Here is a 25,119-nt window from a genome sequence, read left to right as displayed (position 1 = left end):
AACTCTGAGCTTCCAGCACTCCCCTCCACTCTCACTCTGAGGTCTGGAGGCCTGTCTCCCAGGAGTCCAGATTGTTGGGTGATTTCTCCAGGGGTGTGGACAGGGCCTAAACTGCAGCTGGTCAGTATTGACTCTGGCACGGGAGTGAGGAGAGGATGGTCAGCTGAGAGGGAACCACACCGGAGCGGCGGTGCCCCAAGGCGCAGAGCAACAGCCATCTTTTGGCAACAATAGGGCTCAGTCCCAGATATTCCAAAGCCACACCCCCTGTCTCCCCAGGCAACCAGAGGAGGCCGGGCATCTACTCATGTGGCAACCACCACGGAACAGATCTGGGATGGAAACATAGGCCCCGTGAGTAAAGGGTTTGCCTGAGGTGGTACCAGCCTGGGTGGAGCGCAGGGACTAGAAACACACACAGAGAGCCGGGACGTTCCGAGGGCAGGACTGACCCATAGGACTGCTTTACTGAGTCTAAGACGCACCCGGCCCTCGGGATCATCAGCCTATAGACAAAGGAAGACAGGAGGCTAGAACTGACAGGTAACCGAATACAAACCTGCAGGAGCAAAGACAGGGCCTGAGGCACAGGCTCTGGGAACTCAAACCACCTTCTCTTCTGCAGGGGAATTTAGCAGGGACAGAAACAAATTCCCGCAAAGTTGTTCTGTTCTGTTCTGTCAGTAACATCAATCATGGACAGGGCTAGAATTGAGCGAACACCCCCCAGCCTCCATCAAGCGCCTGAGGTTGTCAGGCCTTACCTCCCCCTGCTAGATAGAGGCAAAGCACAGCAGCCTGGCTGAACAGAAATAGATTTCCTTGTGATTCAGGCAGGTGCAAACCCCTGCAGTATCTGTTCACTCAGGGAACTGGGTCAAAGCCCTGCGGGATTATCAGTGCCTGGGTGTGACAGAGGTGCAAGGTGGGGAAGGAGGCATCAACCTTCCCAGACTGGGTGGGTCCTCCTGACTTCACAGAGCACTGGAACAAGCCATATCTGAGTAGTCACCAGACCCCTGCAATCCAGTTGCCAGAGACCTTTTAAAATCTCCCACCTTAGACAGGTGCTGACTGAGACAATTGATTTGGACCTTTTGAACTGAGCCAATCACCCGAGGACTATTCAGGTGGTACCCTGGGTGTGTGGTTGTAAGAAGGTTTGATTTTCCTTTTCCAATTGTTTCCTGTGGGGGGCAGGGTGACTTAATTGCTGGCATTTCTTCACAGCTGAGACTTCAACCCAGAGTAACTGTTTCACTAAGGTTGAACAGAGACCAGCTGAAAACAAGACAGATCACTTAGCCCCACCACACCAAACAGGTCCCCAGTTTCTCAGCACTGTACGGATCCTCAGCAAAGCTCCAGGGGAAAAATCAAACGGTGTAAAACAATCAAGGGGCAGAATCAGTGGAAAAACTCTGCTAACATGAATAACCAGAATAGATCAACCCCCACCCCCAAGGAAAGATAACGGCAGATGTAAATGAAGATCCCATTCATAAACAGCTGGCCAAGATGTCAGAAATCTAATTCAGAATTTGGATTGCAAACAAGATTAATAGAATGGAGGAAAATTTGGAATTAGAAATTCAAGGACCTATTCAAAAGTCAGAATTAGAAATTCGAGGAGAAATTCAAAAGTTGTCTCAAGAATTTAACGAATTTAAAGACAAAACCTCCAAAGATTTTGACGCACTGAAGCAAGAAATTGCAGCCCTCAAAGATCTGAAAAATACAGTTGAATCCCTCAGTAACAGAGTGGAGCAAGCAGAAGAAAGGATTTCTGACATTCAAGACAAAGCCTTTGAATGCTCCCAAACGCTCAAAGAGGAAGAGAAATGGAGAGCAAAAATGAATCATTCTCTCAGAGAGCTCTGGGAAAATTCAAAGAAGGCTGAAATCTGCCTCATTGGAATCCCTGAAAGTGATGAAGTGGCCTCGCAAGGCACAGAGGCCCTTCTCCATGAAATTATGAAAGAGAATTTTCCACACATGCCAAGAGAGTCTGAAATTCAGATAGCAGACAGTTTCAGAACCCCAGCACAACTCAACCGAATAAGCATCCCCCAGTTACATCATAATTAACTTCGCTAAAGTTAATATAAAGGAGAAAATTCTGAAAGCAACCAGACGTAAGAAATCCATTACCTTCAAAGGAAAGAGTATTAGAATGACTTCAGATCTCTCTGCTGAAACTTTTCAAGCCAGAAGAGGGTGGTCATCGACTTTTAATCTCCTAAAGCAAAATAACTTTCAACCCCGGATCCTTATCCACCTAAACTGAGTTTCATTTATGATGGAGAAATTAAATATTTTAATGACATTCATATGTTGAAGAAATTTGCCATAACCAAACCAGCTCTTCGGGATATTCTCAGACCTATCCTCCATAATGACCAACCCAATCCTATACCACAAAAGTAAACTCACTCAGAAACTTTTGATCAAACTCCAACTTCCACAGTGGTGAAAGGATTAAAAATGTCCACTGGACTTTCGAAAAACTCGATTCCCAAAATCTGACCAGACTTATCAATATTTTCCATTTATGTAAACGGCTTAAACTGTCCTATAAAGAGGCACAGGTTAGCTGACTGGATACAAAAACTCAGCCAGATATTTGCTGCATACAAGAGTCACATCTTACCTTAAAAGATAAATATAGACTCAGGGTGAAAGGATGATCATATTTCAGGCAAATGGTAATCAGAAAAAAGCAGGTGTTGCAATTTTATTTGCAGGTACAATAGGCTTTAAACCAACAAAAGTAAGGAAGGATAAGAATTGTCACTTCATATTTGTTAAGGGTAATACTCAATATGATGAGATTTCAATTATAAATATCTATGCACCCAACCAGAATGCACCTCAATTTATAAAAGAAACTCTAACAGACATGAGCAACTTGATTTCCTCCAGCTCTGTAATAGTTGGAGATTTCAATTCTCCTTTGGCAGTTTTGGATCGATCCTCCAATAATAAGCTGAGCAAAGAAATTTTGGATTTAAACCTAACCATCCAACATTTGGATTTAGCAGACATCTAGAGAACATTTCATCCCAACAAAACTGAATACACATTCTTCTCATCAGCCCACAGAACATACTCCAAAATCAATCACATCTTAGGTCACGAGTCGAACCTCAGTAAATTTAAAGGAATAGAAATTATTCCATGCATCTACTCGGACCACCATGGAATAAAAGTTGAGCTCAGTAACAACAGGAATCTGCATACTCATACAGAAACATGGAAGTCAAATAACCTTATGCTGAATGATAGCTGGGTCAGAGATGAGATTAAGAAGGAAATTGCCAAATTTTTGGAACAAAACGACAAGACACGAATTATCAGAACCTCTGGGATACTGCAAAGGCAGTCCTGAGAGGGAAATTTATAGCACTGCAAGCCTTCCTCAAGAGAACGGACAGAGAAGAAGTTAACTTAATGGGACATCTCAAGCAACTGGGAAAGGAAGAACATTCCAACCCCAAACCCAGTAGAAGAAAAGAAATAACCAAAATTAGAGCAGAATTAAATGAAATTGAAAACAAAAGAATTATACAACAGATCAATAAATCAAAAAGTTGGGTTTTTTTGAAAAAGTCAATAAAATATATAAACCTTTGGCTAACCTAACCAGGAAAAAAAGAGTAAAATCTCTAACCTCATCAATCAGAAAGACAAAGACGAAATAACAACAGACTCCTCAGAAATTCAAAAAATCCTTAATGAATATTACAAGAAACTTTATTCTCAGAAATATGAAAATCTGAAGGATATTGACCAATGCTTGGAAGCATGTCACCTTTCAAGACTTAGCAAGAATCAAGTGGAAATGTTGAACAGGCCCATATCAAGTTCGGAAATAGCATCAACCATACAAAACCTCCCTAAAAGAAAAGCCCAGGACCAGATGGCTGTACATCAGAATTCTACCAAACCTTTAAAGAGGAATTAGTACCTATATTACTCAACCTGTTCCAAAAGGTAGAAAAAGAAGGAAGACTACCCAACACGTTCTATGAAGCAAACATCACCCTGATCCCCAAACCAGGAAAAGACCCAACAAGAAAAGAAAATTATAGACCAATATCACTAATGAATATAGATGCAAATATATTCACCAAGATCCTAACAAACAGAATCCAGCAACACATCAAACAAATTATCCATCATGACCAAGTCGGTTTTATCCCAGGGTCTCAAGGCTGGTTCAATATACGTAAATCTGTAAGTATAATTCAGCACAGAAACAAAGACCATATGATTCTCTCAATTGATGCAGGAAAAGCTTTTGATAATATACAGCATCCCTTCATGATCAGAACACTTAAGAAAATTGGTATAGAAGGGACATTTCTTAAAATGATAGAGGCCATCTACAGCAAACCCACAGCCAATATCATATTGAATGGAGTTAAATTGAAATCAATTCCATTCAGATCAGGAACCAGACAAGGCTGCCCATTGTCTCCACTGCTCTTTAACATTGTAATGGAAGTTTTAGCCACTGCAATTAGGGGAAAAAATTCTATCAAGGGTATCCATACAGGGTCAGAAGAGATCAAACTTTCACTCTTCGCAGATGGAAAACACCAGGGATTCTACTACAAAACTCTTAGACATGATCAGGGAATATAGCAGCTACTCAGGTTACAGAATCAACATTCATAAATCGGTAGCCTTTATATATACCAACAATAGTCAAGCTGAAAAAACAAGTTAAGGACTCTATTCCATTCACAGTAGTGCCAAAGAAAATGAAATATTTGGGAGTTTATCTAACAAAGGATGTGAAAGATCTCTATAAAGAGAACTATGAAACTCTAAGAAAATAAGTAGCTGAAAATGTTAACAAATGGAAAAACATACCCTGCTCATGGCTGGAAAGAATCAACATTGTTAAAATGTCCATACTACCCAAAGCAATATACAATTTTAATGCAATCCCTATTAAAGCTCCACTTTAAAGATCTTGAAAAAATAATACTTCATTTTATATGGAATCAGAAAAAAACCTCGAATAGCCAAGACATTACTCAGAAATAAAAAGAAAACAGGAGGAATCACGCTACCAGACCTCAGACTATACTATAAATCGATAGTGATCAAAACAGCATGGTACTGGCACAATAACAGAGAAGTAGATGTCTGGAACAGAATAGAGAACCAAGAGATGAATCCAGCTACTTACCATTATTTGATCTTTGACAAGCCAATTAAAAACATTCAGTGGGGAAAAGATTCCCTATTTAAGAAATGGTGCTGGGTGAACTGGCTGGCCACCTGTAGAAGATTGAAACTGGACCCACACCTTTCACCATTAACTAAGATAGACTCTCACTGGATTACAGATTTAAACTTAAGACATGAAACTATAAAAATACTAGAAGAGAGTGCAGGAAAAACCCTTGAAGAAATCGGTCTGGGCGAGTATTTTATGAGGAGGACCCCCCCGGGCAATTGAAGCAGCTTCAAAAATACACTACTGGGACCTGATCAAACTAAAAAGCTTCTGCACAGCCAAGAACACAGTAAGTAAAGCAAGCAGACAGCCCTCAGAATGGGAGAAGATATTTGCAGGTTATGTCTCTGACAACGGTTTAATAACCAGAATCCACAGAGAACTCAAATGTATAAGCAAGAAAAGAACACGTGATCCCATTGCAGGCTAGGCAAGGGACTTGAAGAGAAACTTCTCTGAAGAAGACAGGTGCATGGTCTACAGACATATGAAAAAATGCTCATCATCCTTAATCATCAGAGAAATGCAAATCAAAACTACTTTGAGATATCATCTAACTCCAGTAAGATTAGCCCATATCACAAAATCCCAAGACCAGAGATGTTGGCGCGGATGTGGAGAAAAGGGAACACTTCTACACTGCTGCTGGGAATGCAAATTAATACATTCCTTTTGGAAAGATGTTTGGAGAACACTTAGAGATCTAAAAATAGATCTGCCATTCAATCCTATAATTCCTCTACTAGGCATATACTCAGAAGACCAAAAATCACATCATAACAAAGATATTTGTACCAGAATGTTTATTGCAGCCCTATTCATAATTGCTAAGTCATGGAAAAAGCCCAAGTGCCCATCGATCCACGAATGGATTAATAAATTGTGGTATATGTACACCATGGAATATTATGCAGCCTTAAAGAAAGATGGAGACTTTACCTCTTTCATGTTTACATGGATGGAGCTGGAACATATTCTTCTTAGTAAAGTATCTCAAGAATGGAAGAAAAAGTATCCAATGTACTCAGCCCTGCTATGAAACTGATGTATGGCTTTCACATGAAAGCTATAACCCAGTTATAACCTACAAATAGGGGGAAGAGGGAAACAGAGGGGAGGGATGGGGGAGGGGGGCAGAGGAAGGGTGGTTGGTGGGATTACACCTGCAGTGCATCTTACAAAGGTATATGTGAAACTTAGTAAATGTAGAATGTAAATGTCTTAACACAATAAGAAAATACTAGGAAGGCTATGTTAACCAGTATGATGAACATGTGTCTAATGGTCTATAAAACCAGTGTATGGTGCCCCATGATCGCATTAATGTACACAGCTATGATTTAATAATAAAAAAATAAAATTAAAAAAATAAACCCTTAAAAATACTGGGTGTATGTAAGGTCATTTGTTGATTTACTGATTAAAATACATAAATTATCCCAACTTGTGTACTGTGCTCTACCTTCAAACTCTTCAATTCTTATTCTTTTCCTGATAACAATAAGGTAGATACACATGTGGATGGGTATATTTATGCCATGCAGTTTTTTCAAGGAAAAATATATGGTGGGAAAAGTCTGGGTGGACCTGCTCTTCTGATCTTTATCCTGTATTTTTTATTGAGGAGCAATTTGATTTTTTTTTTTGTATTTCAGGCTAATGTGAGGGTACAAACAACTAGGCTGAAATATTTGCATTTGTTATGTAGAATCTCTCTTGTAGTTGGGTCCCACACCCAAAAGGCATGCCACATACCCTTCCATTGTGCCCATTAAGTGGGAGCACACCAATCCTGTCCCCCTCTTCTCCTTTTTCCCTCTCACTCCTCCCCCTGCAACTTGAATTGAATCCAATTTTTCTCTTATGTGTGCATGTATTAGATTGTCTACTGGCTTCATATTAGTATTGGGTACGTTGGATATTTCCTTTTCCATTCTTGTTATACTTTACTAAGAATAATGGGTTGCAACTCCACCCAGGTTAATACAAAAGATGTAAAGTCTCCATCTTTTTTAGTGGCTGTTTAGTATTCCATGGTATACATATGCCACAGCTTGTTAATCCATTCTGGGGTTGATGGGCATTTAGGTTGTTTCCACATCTTGGTGATTGTAAATTGAGCTGCTATAAACATCTAGTGCAAATTATTTTATAATACAATAATTTCTTTTTTCTTCTGGATAGATGCCTGGTAATGGGATTGCAGGATCAAATTGAGTTCTTTAAGGATTCTCCATGCTTCTTTCCAAAGAGTTTGTATTAGTTTGTAGTACCACTAACAGTATAAAAGTTCTCCCCTCTCTCTACATCCATGCCAGCATCTGCAACTTTGTGACTTTGTAAGATGGGCTATTCTCAGCAGGGTTATCTCAGGGTGGTTTTGATTTACATTTCTCTGATGATTAGGAATGATGAGATGATGATTTTTTTCCTATTTTTGTTAGCCATTCATCTGTCTTCCTCAGAGAAGGTTCTGTTCATGTCTCTTGCCCAGTGGTAGACAGGATTGTTTGCTCTTTTTTATCGATTAATTTGAGCTCTCTATAGATCCTAGTTATCATGCCTTTTTCAGATTTGTTTTTTGTTTGTTTGTTTTTGAGACACAGCCTCAAGCTGTCACCCTGGGCAGAGTGCTGTGGCATCACAGCTCCAACTCCTAGGCTTAAGCAATTCTCTTGCCTCAGCCTCCCAAGTAGCTGGGACTACAGGCACCTGCCCACTTGGCTATTTTTGTTGTTGTTGTTGTAGTTGTCTTTGTTTGGCTGGCCCAGGCTGGATTCAAACCTGCCAGCTCTGGTGTATGTGGCTGACACCTTAGCTGCTTGAGCTACAGGCAGAAAGCCCTTTTTCAGATTTGTTAACATGCAAATATCTTTTCCCATTCTGAAGGCTTTTTTTTAATTGTTGTGTCCTTAGCTGTGCAAAAGCTTTCAGCTTAATTAAGTTCCATTTGTTTCTTTTTTGTTGTTGCACTTGCCACGAAGTCTTTGTCATAAAATCTTTCCCCAGGCCAACATCATCATGAGTTTTTCCCCTATTTTTTTCTAGGATTTTTATCATTTCATTTCTTAGATTTAAATCTTTTATCTATCTTGAGTCAATTTTTATAAGGGGTGAAAGGTGCAGGTCCAGTTTCAGTCTTTTACATGTGGTTATCCAGTTCTCCCACCACCATTTATTGAATAGGGATTCTTTTCCCCAGCGTATGCTTTTGCTTGGTTTATCAAGTATCTCACATTTCAACAGAATGGCCCACGTCCACAGTCACCATCTCACATCTCATATACTTTCTCATCTTCAGGAAAGCCACTAGTGAAAACATCACGAATGACCATGCTCAACACTGAGAAGCCTGCAGTCACTGTCGATATCGGAAGCACCATCAAAACCGTGCAGGGAGTTAATGTAACAATTAACTGCCAAGTTGCAGGTGAGACATTCATTGACGTATTTGATTATTTAAATAATAATGGAGCCCTTTGAGAGGTTGGGAAAACAAAGATAACTAGAGCCAGACACTACTCTCAGAGACGCAGTGCTACCCTGTTTCCCCGAAAATAAGACATCCTCCAAAAATAAGACCTACTTACAGGCAAGATAAGAGATCCCCTGAAAATAAGACCTAGCATATCTTTGGGAGCACACCTTAAAATAAGACACTGTCTTATTTTTGGGGAAACAGGGTAGTAGGAAAGCCAGAGCAAGAGCTTCAGTCACCCTGGAAGTAGAAAGTGCTGTGGAATTTAGAGGAGGAAGGATTAATTCTTTCTGGGACAGAGGAGGGGAAAATAGGTTTGTTTTTTTTTTTAATCTTGGCTTTCCATACTGATAGAATGTGAACGTGCAAAGGTGGAAAAAAGGAATTCCAAGTGGACTAAGGGAGTGTGAGAAAATACATAGAAGCAGGAAAGGCTGTAGAGGGAACAGTGTGAGCATGGTCCAGTGAAGCCCGGAGTGAAGAAATGGTGTGAGGGTGAGTCGTGACTGGATCGTGGGAGACCCTGAATGCCTGGTCGAGGAGTTTAGACAAAGAGTGATATTAAGGAGTTATTACCCCCAGGAGGAAGCCACCAGCAGGACGTAAATTGGATGAAAAAAGAGAAATACTGAGACAGGCCAGTGAAGAAGCCATCACAGGGGCAGATGAAGAGAGGTTGGTTACTGGGTACAAATATACAGTTAGAAGAAATAAGACCTATTGTGAGACAGATACATATAATGACTGTGGTTAACATTAATCTATTGTACATTTCAAAATAGCTAGAAGAGAATGCTTCACATATTCCTAGAATCACAGCTATGATTTAATAATAATTTTAAAAAATTCCTATAATAAAGAAAAGAAAAAATTTTAAAGTTGGCCTAATTTGATCTTTGTGCATTATATGATTATAAATGATCACATGTATCCTGAAATATGTATATCTATCATATACTAATTTTAAAAAAGAAGCCACCGTGCTCTTTTAAAGGAGATCTAATGGGAGCCTGAACTCAGAACAGTGGTGGTAGAAAGATAAGGAATGGATGAACATGAGGGAGATGACAAAGGTAAGACCCAGCAGGAGCCTGGGGTTTACCCAAATCAGACAAGAGCAGAAGTCCTTAGAGAAGATAGCAAACTGTTTAGGACTTGCAAACTCAAGAGACCAGGAAGGCTCTGGGAAGTGAGGAGTAGTGGACAATAGGAAGTGGTAATATGCTCGTATAAAGGCATTTATGCAAAAATACCAACGCAGAGCAGATCAGAGCCCAGCTGCTATTTCTCCCTTCCTGTGGGCCACTCATGTATAATGTGAATGCTAGGAGTTTCGCCCCCACGATGGAATGAAGAAATGAATGGTTCTTCTTCCACTGGACAGCTACAGTCTCCTGATCACTGTTGTCATCAGATACACACATCTTGGGGTAGAGGTGGGTCTACCTTAAACCAAACCCCATGCTCCCCAGTTATCTTCTATCTGCAAAATGGACACATAGTGATGTCCCGTACTTTGGGGGATTCTCCAGCTTAGACCTCAGCCCCAGCATCTGAAGAATTACCTCAGCTTGTTATGTAGAAGGCCAGAGAACCCATTTTAGAGTAATGAGAAGAATATCTAGTCTAGAACTTATTATTTCTAAATAATAGCCAGATCATATTTTGTCTGAAATGTTCTAAAAGCTTCAGGATATCTGAAATATAAAGGTATCTTTGCGCATTAGCTTTTCCTTTGTAACCGTCCCGTGCCCTTTGCAATGCTTTCCTTGAGCCTCATCAGTGAAACCTTCTGGAACCAAATCCCATTAGGTCCTGTTCTCCTAGTAAGGAGCAAGACAGACCCCTAATGGGGATCGTGGTGAATGAGCTGCCCTTTATGCGGGGATTAATGGTGCCAGTCAGCCCTTTCCACGGAACAGTCACTCCCACCTGATCAACAGGACATGCCTCAGAGATGACATTGTCTGGTGGCATGACAGATCATGCAACTTCTCTTCTTCAGAGCTGAGATTGGTAGGAGTAAAAGAATTAGGGAGGAAGAGGCAGCAAAACAAGGAATTGGCATTTGAAGGAGAGTGAGAGAACTGGAATCCAGGAGGAGAAGTATTTACCATGGGGAGTGTAGGATGTTAAAACAAGCTTGGCCCACCCACTCTTCCAGGCCTCCTGGGGCCCTGTCTCCCAGAGACTCGCTGGGTCACCCTATGGCAAGACCTACATGTTTGTGTCCAGTTGCCGCTTGACTGTGATAGTACAGCTTTTATTTCCATCTTTACCATTAGAACTATTTATATTAATCCTGATTAACTAAAATAAATCTTTATATCTGTCATTATGCCTTTTGTTAAACAAGGTATTTATTCAAAGTGGGTGGGAAAGGGCCTGCGTCTGAGTACACAGTGAGTTTGCTGGACAAGGCAGTCATCCTTGAGCTGAGTCTCCAGTCAGAATGGTATGGTGGTAATGCTAAGTGCCACATGGCAAAGGAACTGCTTTTCCTCTGCTCCTGTAAGCAGCTTTTATGGCTCTCTCTCTACTTTTGGGTATCTCTATCCCGTTCCTAGCCAAGCAGCTTAGTGACCTCTGGACTGGTCCAGTAGAATTCTCTAAGCCCCAATAACATCACCAGTGGCTGCAATACCCTAACCTGAGAATTAACAACCCAGGCCCTGGTGATGGGCAGGGAAGTGGGATTCCATAAGGATCTTTTTTGTTGTTGTTGTTGTTATTGTTGTTGTTGCTGTTGTCCTTATTGTTGTTTGGCAGGCCCAGGCTGGATACGAACCCCATAAGAATCTCCTTATTTCACATCAAACTCATTTGAGTTACTCATTTTGCAATTTTGTATTGAATATCTAGTCCAGGATAGATCAGATGTCTCCCAATATAAAGATACATAGATGAGTAAGAGAATACTTTCAGAAAGCTCAGTGTGGGGAAAAGGAAAAAGTTATGACATGTATAATTATAATGTGATGTGTAGATCCACTTATTGTTTTTTTATAAAATTATAAAATATTGAAGTATTGCAGAATTTTGGAAAACACACAAAAACAAAAAAGAAGCCAAAAAGGAAAGAACAACTACTTGTTCAAAGTCCCACTCTCCAAACTTAACCAACCACAGTTGACATTTTTGCATATTTCCTTAATCATTATAGGTTATCCTGCTTCCTTTTCATTCAATAATTCAAACATTTGTCTGTGCCATAAGCATAATTTTAATGGCTATCTAACAGTCTATTTGAAGAATATCAAATAATTTACCTGCTACCTGAGTTGTTAGCAATTTTTTGTTAAACAAATTTTTGCCCACATGTGCTTTCAGCTTATATTAAAAAATAAAATACTATAAATTCTTCCCAATCCTTAAGCACAAAAAGCACTAAGCAATAAGTATAATGGGGCTTTTTATTGGAGTGATCCAATCTACTGTACCAATCTCATACTTATTCTCTGAGAAGAGTTCAGAAAACCGAGTAGGAGACAAAGAATCAGGGAGGAAGGAGTGTTTCAGTAAATAGGAATGGCATGTGCAAAGGGCCTGAGGAAGGAGCATGCTGCATTTAAAGACATGAACGTGGCTGGTGTTGCTCTAGTATAGAAAGCAGAGAAGGAAGTGACATACAGGGCTGGGGAAGTAGGGACGGGCAAGGGCTAGATATTACACGCTGTTGTAGATTATGGTACAACTTTAGGTTTTTGTCATAAGAGCAAGGAAGCTATTGAAGAACTTAAGAGATAAAATTTCAGGACTGGTGATGCAGAAATAAAAAGCTTAGGAGCCTGTGATGGGTGGTATATTAGTTAAGGTAGGTTAAACTCTGGGGTCAAGTGACCCCCAGATATATAATGGACCAAATTAATCAAAGTTTATTATTGATTATCTAAGAGTGCAGAGTGTTTCTGGTCAACTGGAGATGATCCACCCCCACACTGTTACTCAAGGTCACAGGGTGCTGGTCGTTCTGTCATCTTGGACACATGCCTAGGGGATAGCTATCAAAGTGTGGGGGGATGATTGGGAAAGTTTTCAAAGGCCACACCTGGAAGGACCGCAGTTGAATACTTTTCCCATTCCCTTAGTCACATGGCCACACACAACCGCAGAGGATGCCTGGGAATGCAGCCTCACTGGGTACTCAGGGAAAGGAGGAAAATAGGTTTTGTGAATAGTATCATTGTTTGTCCCAGTTAGTGTGGGGAAACGTGCAGGGCTGAAAACCTCCTTCCCAGACTGCCATGTGTCTTTAGAATACTTGACAAAGCTGACATCGGAGCGCCATATCCTTCCTCTTTTCTTGCACCAAGCCACCTGACCCCTATCTCACCTAAGACCCTTTGAGAACTCATCATGTAAAGATACACATTTGCATGGACACCCTACCTCAAGATGCTGACAGGTGGCACAGTGCAAGCAGCCTTCCAAACATAAGAAAGGGTTCACTTAAGAATATCCTGTCTGGGATTTTTAAAAAAAGGAAAAAAGAATGTTATAGGATCACCCTGCCTGGCAGCTCAGCAGAGATCAAAGGCATTAGTCCTTATAATCATATCCAGTTACAACCCATTATGACTAGACTCATTTCTTGATCCTTTCAAACAACAGGGAGAGCATTGTGCTGTTGATGAGCTGTGCTGCAAGGGAAGAAAGCAAACCAAGGGTCTTTTCCATCCCTTTTCTAAGATACAAATAATACCACAGACTCCAGAGTCTTCCACTAGTCACTGGTCAACAACACAGCTTTGGACTTAGTTCTTTGGTAGAAGACATTTTCTGTCATTTTTCCATCATTCTCCCAGACATTTCTTTCTGTAGCGTATGCTGTCACATCACAACAGCCTAGAAAAACATAATTTACCCCAAGCTGACCAACTTCTCAGCAGCAAAAGAGAGCTCACAAAGTCAGCACGTATGGATTCTGGAAACCTCCCCCCAACAGGAACCTTGGCCAATTACAGCAGAAAGGTTCATTCTCAGAGTAGAAAGGCTTTAAGGACTTGACAGTTCAGAAATAATAACACCACTGTCTGGCATAAGGGCAGGCAGTGGTATATACTTGTGCAGAAGGGAAGCCTTAGCGTCAAAGGTATCTCAGTCCCCACCCTGCCCTGGCTGGTTATTGACTAGCTGTAGGGTAGGGAATTGGGGAACAGGGACTCTGCCCCCATGTAGTCATTTAGACTATAAACTAACATGATTTTATGCCAATTTCTTAATCTTTTTAAACCTCACTTTTCTCATCTGTAAAGTGGAGTTAATAACAATACCTGCCTCATAGGATCATTGTGAAAAATAAGTGATTGTGTTTATAAAATGTTTGGTTTATATCAAATGTTAAGTCAACGTAATTTCTCCCTTTACAACATGCACAGTATATTTTTGCATAGCTCAGTACACTCCCAAGTAGACGTACTCCAAAAGTCAGCAGCAAAAGTCAGTAGGCATGTGTACCTGGTACCTTTTCAAGGGACTCTGGATCATTCAGGGAAGGACTGGTAAACTTTTCCAAAGCATCACTCTCATCTCTTGGGAAAAAAAAAGAAAAAAGAGCTCTATGACACCTCAATTATTTTTCTTTTTTCCTTTTTCTACTTTTGTAATACAGCCGACGTGGAAGAACTGGCCGTTGTTCCAAAGCAACAGCCAGTTCTTACTGTCATTCTCTGCCTGAGACTCACCCACAGTTCCTGGCAGGAAGTCCCCACAATGTGGCGCCAGCAATGGTACCTCCATCAGCAGAATCATTATACAAGACTGTTGCTTGAGTGAGTCAGAGAGAGGTTTGCTAATATATAAATTAAATAATTATAAAATCATTCTTATAAATTAAAGAATGATTCCCACAGAATTTCTCTTCCTTTGGAACTGCTGTCATGTCCATGGTTCCAGATTTACAGAGACGGCAGGTTATTTCCTCCACCCCTTGCTATCCTGAACATGTCCATTTCTCCCAGGAATGAACCCCTCCCTCTGCTCTCACCAGAGGAATTGGGCTCTTTTGGTCAACACCCAGACCTGTCCTCTCAAACAAGCATGATTATTTTAGGGGCACATGAGGCAAAGAGTAAGAAAGGGAATGAAAGAAGCTTGTGACCAATTCCTGGGGAAGTGAGAAGCTGCTCCCAGGCCTCTGTCCATCCCTGGCTCTCTCCCTCTGCCTCCTTCCCATTCTCCCTCTCATTTTCTCTCCCCTAGTCCCTCGCTGCCTGCAGCCCTCCTCAGAGGGAGAAGCCCTGCAAGGGAAAGAGAATAAACACTTGTAAAAAAAAGATATGGAGGACTTCATTTTTCCTTGTGCTTTCAGGAGGGAAAGGAGTGGGAGTGTTTCTCTTCAACTTAACGTTCAGAGTCCTTCTCCTGCATGCTGTGGGCTCCTCCTCCTCTCTCTCTTTTTTTTTTTTCTTTTAAATGAAAAAACTAAGCTCAGTGTCCAGAGTCCAAGTTAAGGATGGGCAGGCGTCATGATGCTTTTGCTCTCATGATGCTTTTGCTTTTGCTCTCACTGGTCATGCCACAGTGAAAGACCAGCCTCTGTGGCCCTCACCTGGATCTTTCCTCCAGGTATATTTAGGGAAGATGCCTACGTGCCCCACCCCCTTCATGCACTTGAGTGTCCCATCATGTCATTTGAACTGTTATTATAAGTCTCTCTCTGATGTGACAAGTCTGCATCTATTCTATAGTCCTGTCTCTTTCACTCCAACCAGTTTCAAGCACAAATAATAGGGGCGTGGCTAACTCTTGGAGGACTCTGTACCTTCAACAGTGGCTGGCTATGAAGGGTAAAGTGCCCTCGCCCCAAGGGCGAGATACAGCCCCAGCGGAGGAAGCAAAATTGTAAAGATCTGGATACTTGGCCATTCTTAGCTATGACCCCATTTCCTGGGATTTGACATTGTAACTGTGCCACTTTCTGTGCCAGAAAGTTCCAGGTATAAACCTTCTGAACTGGATCAGCAGGCTAGGGGCAGGGGCAGGGAGTGGGGATAAGGGATGGGACTTTCTGCTCCCTGGAGCCTTGTGAATCAATGCCCCAGACTTTGGTCTACCAGCACACTCAGAGCCTCTTCTGGAGCCCCCTGAAGACCATCTGGGAAGACTTGTCCTAAACTCCCAGGACCAGCCTACCATCATGTCAGCCAGAGGAAACTTCCTGAGGAATTCATACTGTCCCTTGAGCGCAGAGCCTCTTCCAAAGACAGCACCCATGCCTTGTCAGCACACAATCCTCCCAGCTGTCTCTCACAGTGACTTGGATTATGGAAAGGGTAGAAGACTTCTATCCATTTTCTGTGGTGTTATTTATACCATGGTTTCACGCTTCCAAAATCTATAACTATGTTTTCTACATAGTTCTGTCAACTCTAGAAAGATCTAGCAGCTTCATTTATCTCATTCATCCATATATTTTAATGTCATGTAGCTTTTAACTTTTCATCAAAATATAATATCTATACAGAAAAGTGCACACATCTTAATAGACCAGGCAAACACACCCTGCCAAGCCAGGCCCTTTGTCCCCTTTCTCAGTCACCGTCCTCCATTTCTCCCACCATCTCAGGGGAACGACCACCCTGACTACTAACGACACAGATGAATGTTACTCAGTTTTTGTTTTTTACTTACAGAAATGAAACGATACAGCAAGTACTCTTGTGTCTGGCTTTTCTCACTCAACATTGTGTTTGTTTGTTTTTTTGTTGTTGCAATTTGGCAGGGGCCGGGTTTGAACCCGCTACTCTCCGTATATGGGGCTGGCGCCCTACTCACTGAGCCACAGGAGCCGCCCCCTTGTGTTTGTTTTATGCAGTTGTAGATCCCTCGTGTTCATGGACGATGCATTTGGTCCTCATGTTTTTATAATATGTGTTTTCCAAATAATTTAAGTGCTCTCCTTCCACACTGGCAAGTGCCTTTACCACCTGCCTCTGTTTTCTTTTCACTGGCCTCCCTCTTCCTATCTCATAGGTGGAAGTTTTAAAAGGCAAAAGACCTGGAGACAGCTGAGAGGGCCAAGGCATTATTTGGTTTGGCTGAAGGACAGTGGAGGACGCCCAGGCAGATGCTTCCTGCAGAGCAGCTCCGGGGCAGGCTGGTCAACAGGCCACAGGTGCCTCTGGTCCGCCTGAAAGTGTTTGGCTGATGAGTTAATTTTTTCCTTCCTAGGTGTCCCTGAAGCTGAAGTCACTTGGTTCAGGAACAAAAGCAAGATGGGCTCCCCTCACCATCTGCACGAGGGCTCCTTGCTGCTCACGAACGTGTCGTCCTCAGATCAGGGCCTGTACTCCTGCAGGGCGGCCAATCTTCACGGAGAGCTAACCGAGAGCACCCAGCTGCTGATCCTTGGTGAGCATCTCCAAGCTGCCGCCTTGTTCTAACCCATCCTCTACCTCCTTCTTACCCTAAAGCGGAGAAGCACATCAAAGAACCTCAGTATCCCTTCACTTCTCCCCAGTTTAGGCCCTTTAGGCCCTAGAAGAATACAGACTTTGGGGCCTGGCAAACTTGAGCTTAAACCCAGGCTCTCTACCTGTTACTAAGTGTGTGGCCTTAGGCAGGTAGCTTCACCTTGCTAAACCTCAGATCCTGGTGTCTGTCTGCAGACCTGAGAAGCAAGCACTGCTCACATTGCTGGGAGGGAGAGGGGATCCAATGGAGGTAATAACTCCTTCTTTGTGAAGGACTTCTTTGAGAATCATATTTAAAATTATGGCTGTCCCCCTGTAGAAAAATCCATACATGTAAAATTTTTCATATAATCCCAGGAAATTTGCAGTTTTATCTCCATATACACCACCCCAACATAAGAACCCCTGATTAAAGAATCTAGCATGGTTCCTGGAATAAAATAGGTACTTAAAAATGACAATTTCTGAGACACATCTGCCGCCTGATACTGCCCAGTCTTGGGCTCAGCCATGTTGCAAGCTGTAACCCTTGGTGCCCCCTGGACTTGAGACGCTTTTCTTCCCCACTGAATCTGTGGGTTGGTACAATGGAGTAAAAAAGCGCTTTTGTCTCTTAAAAAAGAAAAAAGCAATTATTAGTGCACTTATGCTATCTTTCTTACCAAGAAAAAGTTGTCATTCTAGGGGAAAAAGGGGAAAATGTGAGAAGTAATAATTATATGCCACACACACGTACATACACATACGGTGTGGGCTTCCCCCTGGGAAAAATAATTAAAGTTTATACTTTTATTTTTCACACCCAGAGCCACATATATACCAACACATAGGTTCTTTAGCCCCTACCCACTCCAATTTCAGAGGCCCAGATGGGTTTTCATCTCACTGGTGGCAGCAGAAACCTCCACCCATCTTAGGAAGCCACAGAAAATTGGCTCAGAGAAAGATGTCATTTGTTTTGCGTTGGGTTTCATCCAGCTGAGCTGCTAGTGTGAAGCTCAGAGACTATTGCCCCACACTGAGTTGTGGTCTTTTCCTCCCTAATAACCCTTCCTTGTTGCCTCTGCTAACAGAGATGAAAGCCAAAAAGACGTGGCTAACACCGCGGCTTCTCCAGTGAATGTGTCGGTTTCATGGGCCTGTTCTTAGCTGCGACTCTAATACTGTGTGTTAGAACATGGTGTTTAAAGAACATGAAGCCTTCCTAATTTTAATCAAATTTGATGGGAAAAAAAAAAAAAGAAAGACTCTGAAGTTTAAGGCTTTTCTGGATCAGAAGTCTTGGCTTTTTAATGCAATTTTATTAAGATTTTAATAGGTAATTTATGAACTTAGAAGTAATGTCTCTCTTTTTTAATCAGCAAAAGTGTGGCTTAATTTTTAAAGGGGCCATTTCACGTGTACAGCTGAGATTTCATGCCAAGTTCTATGACTTAACCTCTACCATGAGGACTTGAAGTGTAAAAAGGCAGACTTTCATTCACATATTCATGTGGTCATTGGATGAATATTCATTAAGTGTCACCACTACTGTTGCTGACATAAAATTCCTTATCAGCTGCATGCTGATAGTTTTAGGAGAAAAATAAGAGGTGACCTCTACTCGTGGAGAATTTACAGTTTCCAAGGGACAATTAAATGGTCATGCACCAAAGAGGAAAAGTACTGGAGAAGTTGTAAGGACATTAGGAGGAACCAACATTTGGTCCAAGGAGAGCTGATTGTTGTGCAGATGGGACAGACATAGCCTTTCCCTTTCGGTTTTAGTAAATAAGCAAACGCCTCTAGAGTTTCAAGGGGAAATAATTAAGAAGAGGGGAGAGAGAGACTATGTTTGAGTAAACTGCCACCATCAATTCCTAAAATTGTAATATTCCAGGGTAGAAAGAATTCTTGGAGAGGAACCTCATTTTATAGATAGGAAAACTAAGACTCAGAGGGATTAAGTGACTGGCCAAATTGGTAATGTCAGAAGGAATGATGATTCCTGAACCCAGGCATCATGCTGGTTTTGCCTGTATAATACAAAGAGGGTTTTTTAAGTTATGTTTTGTGTGTGTGTATGTGTGTGTGTCACACACTGACATCTCAAGTTCATTATATTTTCTGTTCAATGGTCTTTGACAGTCAAAGACTGAAAAGATTTTTATTTATTTTTTTTTTCTTTTTTTTTTTTTATTGTTAGGGATTCATTGAGGGTACAATAAGCCAGGTTACACTGATTGCAATTGTTAGGCAAAGTCCCTCTTGCAATCATGTCTTGCCCCCATAAAGTGTGACACACACCAAGGCCCCACCCCCCTCCCTCCGTCCCTCTTTCTGCTTTTCCTCCCCCCACCCATAACCTTAATTGTCCTCATATCAAAATTATTTCTGAAGTAGACTTGGGAACCATCATGACTTATTTATTTACATACTAATAAGTGCCTAGTAAGGTTCCAAGCATATGCTAAGACCCTCACTAAACATTGTTGAAAGGACCATCAGTCCCAAGAGCAATGCCCCTGCTTCCCCCCACCCTCATCAAGTGCTCTGGAAAAGAGGCTGGGGCCACCTGGGGAGTGCTTCCGGAGGTATAGGAAGAGGGGATTTAAAGGGATTCTGTTTCTTTTCCACAATAATCTTGGATCATACCACCACTAAGTTTAGTAGGTGAACTTGCCTCTTTATTTGTCAGGTAGAAATGCTAAGCCACTGTATTTCCTATTTTTGTCAACTTTAGCACTGGTTAATTATGCCCTCTGACGCCTTTCACCCTGACTCCTTTGAGATTTTGAATAACAAAGCATCCCATAGTAACCTCCTCTTACTGTCCTGCTTTATCTGGGTCCTGTTGAGGCGCAAAAACCCATACCACAAAGCAAATTTTCAACTTTACAGCTGAGCCTTTTTCTTCATAGAAAAGGAGTCATTTTAAGTAAGAAATTCCTATGCTATGTCCCTATCTGTGGGGACAATAACAAAGTGTCTCACTGTAAAGGATGCTGTAAGCATTCAATAAAAATCTACTGAAAAATATTTAACACAAAACTTGGTACATATAGTATATGCTAAAGTTACCTTTAAAAAAAGTCTTTATGATATGGTTTAACTTACCTACAAATTTATAGGGTTCCAATGGTACTGTGGTATCAGTTGAGGAACTCCTGAATTAATATGCCAGGTTCTTATTATTTCAGGTATCAAATACCCACCTTAAGTTTGAAATTCAGACTCACCTTGGTAGGTACTCCTGTGTAGGAAACGTGATGTTAAAGGTAACAGAAGTAATGCCTGTCTTAAATGCATACACACACGTGCACAAACCATCCCCCACCTTTCCCTAACACGGCCTGTGTGCCCTAACCTGCCTGACACCATCTGCCTTCTCACAGATCCCCCTCAAGTCCCCACACAGTTGGAGGACATCAAGGCTTTGCTCTCAGCCACTGGACCAAACCTTCCTTCAGTGCTGACGTCTCCTCTGGGAACACAGCTGGTCCTGGATCCTGGGAATTCCGCTCTCCTTGGTGAGTCCAACCCTCTGAAACATTGGGCAGAAATCCAAGGCTGGACAGGATTTATGGATGGGTGACTGCTTGCAGATGGGAGGGAGGCAGCAACAGGAGGTGGTGGCCAACAGGAAATCACTAAATTGCCTACAGAATCCCAGACTCACCAGTGGAAACTTGGCTGACTTTCCATGTGAGGTGAGTGTAGTTCTTAGTCTGGACTCTATAGCTTGTCTAGATTCCAATCTATGGCCCCTTTCTGAATCCTCCTGGGCTCTTGCCACAGTCCATATCCTCTCAATCAGATTGACTCATGAAACTTTGAGAAAGACACAGCAGTGAAGAATGGCCCTTGTATCTTCTCTCCCCTTGCTAACCATTCCTTAGTACTCTCACATGACCTCTTCCTACCAAACTAGAGCTATATTCAACTTCCAAGGAGAGAGTTCAATATCAGCACCTTCCAGAAGCCAGACTATTCCCTTGAGGCCAGATTTCTGTAGGTAGAGCCTAAAACCAATCCAGACAGACACCTCAAGGCAAATGTTTACATAATTTTACCAGCTACAGGTACAACCTCCCTAGTGTCTAATACTGGGAACCTTCACCAACTTACTGGACGTCCTCTACAACCCCCTCTACCAGAGGGCAGAACCCATGGCTGCCCTCTGGTATTGAGGGTTGTACAGGACATCCAAGTCCTATGGCCCTCACACCAGAATCACAGAGATGCCAGAGGAACCTTCACACATGACACCTGGAGATGGTCAAGGTGGAAGGGAAGAATTCTCCCTAGCAAAAGAGGCTTACACATACGCAGAGGCAAGGTGTACATGAGAAATCTCTGTAGCTTCTTCTTAAATGTGCTGTGAACCTAGGACCTAAAAGTCCTCTTCTTAAAAAAAAAAAAAAAAAAGTCCTACAAAGTGGGCAAGAAATCTTCATCCTAACTCTATGGGACCCTGAAATGTTGATAGTGGTAGCTAGAATTATTACGTGGCCCAAAGTTTAAGGTTTCTCTAACAGAAGACAAATGGGGTCATGTTGGTAATGACTTATCAACATGGCCACTGGGCCTGGTATCTACAGGATTAGAGCACAGAAAGATTACCTTCATTTCCATTATCGTCTAAAATCAGCGAAGAAAATTCATAACTTATCAGCATATGGGAAAAGCTTATGATTTTTCTATTTGGGTGTAAATAAGACACAGATAAAGTAACAAGCAGAAGTGTTCTATTCCCCATAACTTACATAAGCTTGGCATTGAGATTCTCCATGTCATGGTGATCAGAATTCATACAAGTGTCATCTTGCATGTTTTCTTTGGCTTAATAGCAATATTAACCCAAATTACATATATGCATTGTGAACTTCTTTATTTTAGAGTCATCACTATGAGAAATTCTCATCGCTGTTGATCATAGCCCAGTCACTAGCAGGGTGAATACCAAATTGTTTATTTTCAAGTTCAATAACTCATTTGGGTCACTCAGATGGTGTTCAGCATGCTGAAAATGTTAACCTGCTCATATTTTTCCATGATAGCTTTACTTTCTTTCTCTTTTATTCTGGAATAACATTTTGTTTCACTTTAGCCATGGGCAATAAGAATTTATTGTGCTTTATGCTGCTGCATTCCATTGCTAGTTTATGATGCTTTGTTACCTGAGGCTGGTATTTAAATCTAACAGTTAAGAGACACCTTAATATCCCAGTCCACATCCAGACTGCTCCATCTGAATGAGACAGTGAGTCAGTATTCATAAAGCCCCTGATGTCACTGCCTGGGAAAAGTGGACTCTCGTGGTGAATGTCAGTGTCAAGCTAGTGCTATAGAATCAGCAGGCATCCACATGGAATTGTGGAGATGAATTAGAGAATGCTGTCAGCATCAGGCTCTGAGAAGTAGGTTATTTGAGACAGCCCAGACCCTCACTATGATGCCTTAGAGCTGAGCACTGAAGGGTAGGTGGGATTCAAACAGACAGAAAGGAAGAGAAATGGGCATTCAAGGTGAAGAAGATGCCATGAGCCCAGAGATGAAGACATGTGAGATATGTATCAGATGTCTGTTCAGAAACAGCTATAAAGCACCAGGATTTTAAGACTATTATTGACACAGGAAGCTAAACTAGATAGAAACTAAAGTATCAAAATGAAAAGTCTCAAGCAGAACTTACCTGCTTAGATTTGGCTCAGACCCTAACTCCAGAGATTCTAATGCCTACCCTCCATTCTGGGCTTCCCCAGGAAGGGACTCATCCTGGGCTATTAGTCCAGTTGCTGCCATTTGAGAAAGACTCCTATAGAGGCCCTTTCAGACCACAGGCTTTGGGTACAGGGAATAAGCCAGAGAAGCCAAAGAGGAGGTTTTGTGTAGGGCTGCTAAGAAATTAGAATACTAAGTGGTGTCAAATTGTGGAGGACCTTAAATTTAATTTTTTTTATTGTTTCAGGTTAATTTGAGGGTACAAAGAATTAGGTTACAATGTTTGCATTTTTTAGGTAGAGTCTTTCCTATAATTGTGTCCCACCCCAAGTGGTGTGCCCTATCCCCTAACATCGTGCCCATTAAGTGGGACCACATCATTCCCCCTCACTACGCCTCTCTCCTCACTCCATCATTCCCTCACGCCCACCTTGAATTGATTTGAGTTTTTCTTTTATGTGGGCATGTATTAAATTATTTCCTGGCTTCCTATTAGTATTTAGTACATTGGATTGTTCCTCTTCCATTCTTCTGATACTTTACTAAGAAGAATATGTTGCAACTCCGTCCAGTTAATACAAAAGATGTAAAGTCTCCATCTTTTTATGGCTGAATAGTATTCCATGGTATACATATACCACAGTTTGTTAATCCACTCCTGGGTTGGTGGGCATTTAGGCTGTTTCCACATTTTGGTGATTGTAAATTGAGCTGCAGTGAACAATCTACAGCAAATGAAAAAAAAAAAAAAATCTACTGCAAATGTCCTTGTGATAAAATAATTGTTTTTCTTCGGGGTAGATGCCTAGTGGGATTTCAGGATCAAATGGGAGGTCTAATTTGAGTTCTTTGAGGATTCTCCATACTTCTTTCCAAAAAAGGCTTTATTAGTTTACTGACCGACCAGCAGTGTAAAAGTGTTGCCTTCTCTTCACATCCATGCCAGCATCTGCAACTTCGGGACTTTGTGATCAGCTATTCTCACTGGGGTTAGGTAATATCTCAGGGTGATTTTGATTTGCATTTCTCTGATAATCAGGAACAATGAGCATTTTTTCAAATGTTTGTTAGCCATACATCTCTCTTCCTCAGAGAAGGTTCTTTTCATGTCTCCTGCCCAATGGTAGATGGGATTGTTTGCTCTTGATGGCCGCTGAAGTCTTTATCATAAATCTTTCCCCAGTCCAACATTATCAAGAGCTTGTCCCACACTTTCTTCTAAGACTTTTATCATTTCATGTCTTATATTTAAATCTTTTATCCATCTTGAGTCAATTTTTATAAGTGATGAAAGGCGTGGGTCAAGTTTCAGTCTTTTACAACTGGTTATCCAGTTCTCCCAGCACCATTTATTGAATAGGTATTCTTTTCCCCACTGTATGCTTTTATTTGGTTTATCAAAGATCAGATGGCAACTAGAGACTGGTTTTATGTACTTGTTTCTGTTCTGTTCCCTATGTCTATGTCTCTATTTTTGTGCCAATACCATGCTGTTTTGATTACTATAGACTTATAATATAGCCTGAAGTCTGGTAGGGTGGTCTCTCTGATTTTGTTTTTATCACTAAGAATAGCATTGGCTATATGGGCTTTTTTCTGGTTGCATACAAAACAAAGTACTATTTTTTACAGTTCTTTAAAGTATGATGTTGGTATTTTAATGGGGATTACATTGAATCTTTAGAGTGCTTTGGGTAGAATAGACATTTTAACAATGTTGATTTTTCCCAGCCATGAGCAGGCTATGTTCTTCCATTTGTTAATGTCTTCTACTATTTCTTTTCTTAGGGTTTCATAATTCTCTTTGTAAAGATCCTTCACCTCTTTTGTTAGGTATATTCCTAAGTATTTCATTTTCTTTGAAGCTACTGTAAAAGGAATTGTGTCTTTGATTTGCTTATCAACTTGGCTGTTATTGGCATATACAAAGGCTACTGATTTGCGGATGTTGATTTTATATCCTGAGACATTACTGTATTTTTTTATCACTTCCAGGAGTTTTGTGGTTGAGTCTCTGGGGGTTTCTAAGTATAAGATCATATCATTGGCAAAGAGTGGGAGTTCAACCTCCTCTGCTCCCATTTGGATACCCTTCATATCCTTCTCTTTCTTGATTGTATTGGCCAGAACTTCTAGCACTAAATTGAATAATAGTGGCAATAGTGGATGGACTTCCTAGTCTGGTTCCAGTTCTAAGTGGCAAAGCTTTAGGGCCTTGAATTTTAGACTCAGGAAGTAGATTTACCATGTGGACAATGGCAACAGACCTTTAG

General features: G+C 41.3%; 1 protein-coding gene across 2 annotated transcripts in view; it reads left to right on the top strand.

Moving 5' to 3' along the window:
• ADAMTSL1 (ADAMTS like 1) overlaps nt 1-25,119 on the top strand; it is a 1,032,656-nt gene that overhangs the window by 936,699 nt on the left and 70,838 nt on the right. For both annotated transcript variants that reach the window (XM_053571995.1, XM_053572002.1), the window contains 3 exons: nt 8,553-8,681; nt 16,902-17,081; nt 20,518-20,652. In XM_053571995.1, coding sequence (XP_053427970.1) covers nt 8,553-8,681; nt 16,902-17,081; nt 20,518-20,652 — 444 coding nt within the window. The remainder of the gene's footprint in view (nt 1-8,552; nt 8,682-16,901; nt 17,082-20,517; nt 20,653-25,119) is intronic.

The sequence above is a fragment of the Nycticebus coucang genome, chromosome 2 (genome assembly GCF_027406575.1).
Source record: "Nycticebus coucang isolate mNycCou1 chromosome 2, mNycCou1.pri, whole genome shotgun sequence".
Lineage (NCBI taxonomy): Eukaryota > Metazoa > Chordata > Mammalia > Primates > Lorisidae > Nycticebus > Nycticebus coucang.
The sequence above is the reverse complement of the archived record's forward strand: the minus strand, read 5'-3'. Positions and strand labels throughout refer to the sequence as shown.